Source organism: Megalops cyprinoides, chromosome 12 (assembly GCF_013368585.1).
Source record: "Megalops cyprinoides isolate fMegCyp1 chromosome 12, fMegCyp1.pri, whole genome shotgun sequence".
Lineage (NCBI taxonomy): Eukaryota > Metazoa > Chordata > Actinopteri > Elopiformes > Megalopidae > Megalops > Megalops cyprinoides.
In genome coordinates, this window is record NC_050594.1 from 14,515,755 (window position 1) to 14,519,932 (window position 4,178).

General features: G+C 51.3%; 1 protein-coding gene across 1 annotated transcript; it reads right to left on the reverse strand.

Annotated features, from left to right (window-relative positions):
* Window positions 1-1,300: 1,300 nt before the first annotated feature.
* On the reverse strand, window positions 1,301-2,926 carry LOC118786926 (TMF-regulated nuclear protein 1-like). The gene has a single exon (XM_036542283.1). It carries the CDS (start codon window positions 2,571-2,573, stop codon window positions 1,932-1,934), a length of 642 nt encoding a protein of 213 aa, XP_036398176.1. The 5' UTR covers window positions 2,574-2,926; the 3' UTR covers window positions 1,301-1,931.
* Between the last annotated feature and the right edge of the window lie 1,252 nt (window positions 2,927-4,178).

The following is a 4,178-nucleotide window of genomic DNA, read 5'->3' on the forward strand; positions in this document are numbered from 1 at the left end:
CTCTGAATGTGCAGCACACACACACAACACATTTATATAGTGCTGAATTCTCCTGCCAATGCCTGCTGTTGCCATAAATAGATTCCCCCCGGTAAACTTGCTCTGCTGTCTAAATGCCAGGGTAGGAGAGATAGTGTCAAGCTGAAAAGGAAGAGGAAGAAGACGAAGGAGAGGAGAAAAAGAGGGCAAACAATCACAGGACGCTTCAGCTGGTGCTATATCTGGAATGGGGCCGCCGGTCCGTGTGGAGCACACGGTTTAGCGATGGAGGGAGGCAGAGAGTATCTGTGCCAAGGTGAAGCAGCACAGATTCTTTTTTTTTTCCCCAGCAGCCCCCCCCTGCTTTACAGACTGTCCCTGAAGGACAGCTCCATGCCAGTGTTGTGACATGTAAACAGTCAATAGGATCTCTAGAGGTACATTTCAATGAGCCACTGAGTCAACCACCCTTATGAGAAGCGAGAGAAGGTGGGATCCTTCTCACTGTGCATTCTCTGCAGCTCAAGGTAAACAATTATTTAGCCATATCCTGTAATTTTCCACGTTATGATGAGGACAGGTACACCAGACAGACAAGATGACTTATATTATTGTCCTACAATGTTCATCTTATTCCTCTTATTTTTCTAACCCACACTTCTCTCAATGGTTAATGAAATCCTCCGTGCTGAAGGGGTCACATGACCTCTCTCCGTCCTACAGAGACATTCCAGACTATAGCAGACCAGCAAATCACGTTACCACAGAGACCACCGCCATCATCGCCATGACTGCTGAACGCCCGATGTAATTTATCTGCGGTTATGCAGTGTTTACTCCTGACTGTTCAAAAGACCGGCACAACCTTTACAGACACCTCAACCACAGTGTACTGACAGACCATCACTGTCCTTAGGAAGAACGGACAGCTTCCCCCCACAGATGCTCTCAGCTCTGCTCTGCCCTTACAAACAGAACAATGACAGCAACAAAAAGCTGTGCGGCAGGAGTCTCAGGTTCCACAGAGAGTCCTCGGGGAGAAGCTTCACTTTCTACTTTTTGTAAAATACATTCTTGATGTGTAGAAGCGATGGAAGAGGGAAGAGCCACAGGTGGGAGTGTTCTGCTTCCTAGCCCCTGGGGGCGGTCTCCGTCTCGGCAGAGGGAGTTCGGTCCGTGACACTCCTCGCAGTGGAGGACGTGGAGTTCAGCGTGAGGGGTGCAGAGAGGTTTTGCTCATGCTCAGCTGTCTCTCGTTACATCTGCGCCCTCCCTCCCTCCCTCCCTCATTCTCTCTCTCCCTCCCTCATTCTCTCTCTCCCTCTGTCTCTCTGTCTTTCTCTCTTGCTTTCATTCTTCCTGCCTTTATGTAACAGTGCAGAGAAACCCTTCCTTCCTTAGCTTCCTCTCTGACTTTTTTTTTTTTGGAAAAGTGGGGTGTCCCGGACCCCATCCTCATCGGAGCTGTACGCCTCCACTGTTATGTAACACTCCCCATTTTTTTTTACATAACTTGCAAGAGCGAAAAAGTAGAGACTGTTACCTTGTTACCTCATCAGCCAGTCCCAGTGCAGACACCTGAGTCACGATCTCCTGGGAGACCAGTAACATCTCCCCTCCCACCGGCAGCCCAGACAACAAGGGCAGGGCTGTGACAATCGAGAATAAGGAAAAAAAACAAAACACAAAAAAGTCTACAGCAGAAGTACGTTTTCCATGAGTATTCTGACAACTCACACTGGAAGTCATTTACCGCCAGTCAAATTAATGCATGATTTTTTTGTTTTGTTTTTTAAAAAAGGTAGAATGTTTGCGTTGGTCACCTTTTGGCTGAGCAGGCACATAGAGCAGGTCCTTTAGAGAGAGAGAGCAAGATGGAGAGAGGAGCTGCTCCTGTTTCAGAGGCAGTCCCAATGAGGCACCTTTGCTCCTCGCTGGGGGGGGGGTCAGCCCTACTTGAGCTTCATGGGCCAGGGCAGGCACGTCCGGAGTCCCAGCATGGACGAGAAGACGATGGTGGGCCGGTGCTTCTTGAAACGCAGGCCCTTCTTGAGGCGCTGGCCGTTCTCGGCGGCATAGAGCTCTCCCTGCTGGGCGGCAGTAGCGATGCGGGCCACCAGCTCGCCGTGCTCCACCACCTCCTGCTCAGAGCGCACGAAGACCTGCCGCAGCTCCTCCAGCCGGCTCTCCATCTCGCGGATGACCCGCTGCCTCTCCTCCACCTCCAGCAGCCGCCGCCGCGCCGCCTCAAACTCCATGCTGGAGCTGGGCGTCACCAGCTTGGAGGAGGGGGCAGTGGTGGCGGCCGATGGGGGATCCGACCTGGCCTGGGGGCCCACCCGCCGGAAGTCCCCCATGGAGATGGAGCGACGCGTGGAAGCGGAGGCGGCGCAGGAGGATGAGGAGGAGGCCGCAGGGACGGGTTTGGGCTCGGTCTCGGGCTCCGGCTCAGGGTCCATGTCCTCGGTGTCATGGCAGCGGCCCTTCATGTCTGGCTGCAGGATCCTCTTGCAGAAAAGGCTGCTCTCCTTGTTGTTTCTCTTCCTCTCCGGGAGTGATGACAACAGCACCCTGCTGCCTCCAAGCCGCTCCATTCATTAATAAGAGATCCGAGCTGCCTGCCCTGCAGGACAGGCTACCCACTGCACGCTATTGGACGGCTGCTCCATGACCACAGCGGCAGCTGATTGGCTGCTGGCCCTCCTTCCTCCAGCCCCACCCACTCAATGCTTTCTGCTCTTCTCTTTTTATGCTTTCTGCCCTCCGTTTCCAGATGCCACTGTCTCTCTGGATGCTACAACAAGAGCGAGGGGGAAAAGACGGAAAAAACGCTCAATGATCTCCCTTCTTGCTCCGATTTGTCTCTCTCTCTCCGTCTCTTTCTCACTCACTCTGTCATCACCTCGTTCTGCGTTCACCGCTCCCCTCCCTCCTCCTCTCAGGCTGCCTGCATCCTCTCACACTCTCTACACGTTGCCCGTAGCAACACAGTCTTGACATCAGATGGTAGGTGGCGGGAGGAGGGGGGAGCTCTCCCAGCCCATGCTTAGCTTAGATTCCAGTGGCTGTGCCCACTCTCTCTCTCTCTATCTATCTCTTTCCCTCTCTCAGCCCACAAAGCTTAGATTCTAGTGGCTGTGCCGACTCTCTCTCTCTCTATCTCTCTCCCTCTCTCAGCCCACAAAGCTTAGATTCCAGCAGCTGTGCCCACTCTCTCTCTCTTCTTCACATATCAGGGCTCATCACTCACTAACATGCCGATGGGTTTGGGTGGTAAAAAGTTATATGGACCCCCCCCCCCCCCCCAAAGCCCAGATGGGCCAGTAAAGGCACGCATACATGAGCCGAAGAGCAGTCAGAGACACATACGGCATCTGTTTGCTGTTTGCTCAGTCTGGGGGTGGTTTTAGCTGGCAGTGCTGCATCTGTGAGTGGATTCTGAATGCCAGTTTGATAATGTATCTGAATGCCTACATGTGCAACAAATATATAACAAATATCTTCCAAGGATGTACCCCGTTGCTAAGTAGCAGGCAGCACAACCTTGAGGAGAAAAAGATTTAAAAAAAAAAAAAGAAAATTCAGAAGACAATAGCAACACACAACTGTTTGTTATTACGGCAGCCAATTGAATGTGAGGTAAAAACACAACAAGGAAAGGTAACTCTGGTGAACAGGTGAATCTTAAATGAACGTTCTCATGTCATACGATTAATGCTTCCCAAAGCTAGGGATGCTCTCCATTTGTCTGCTGTGTAACGAAATGTATGAAAGTGCTGTTCATGAAATTGTATTAAATATGACATCTTTTTGGTTGTTATTTCAGCAGTTGTTATTTTCATGCAGGGGCTCTATTTTAACCACGACTGCATTTCATGCAGAATGTTTCTGATTGATCGGGCCAGAGTGAACATTAGCTCAGTCTGTAAGCCCTGCCCTTTGGACAGGGCAAGCTTTCACTCTGTTCAGTTTTGGGGGGGCCTTTGCCTCAGTTATTCGCCCTTCCCTAGTTTGTGGAGTGACTGTAGGTTACATCCACTGAAGTTCCATCATGCACTGGGCAAAGAGCCTCTCAAGTCAAGGATACCCACTCTCAATGGAAACGGAGGCGGATGTGGTCCTGTTTTTTCCACTGTCACAGCAGACTAGACGATTATTGACTTGTGTAATGATGTTAGGCGCTGCCCGTGGCAGGGTAT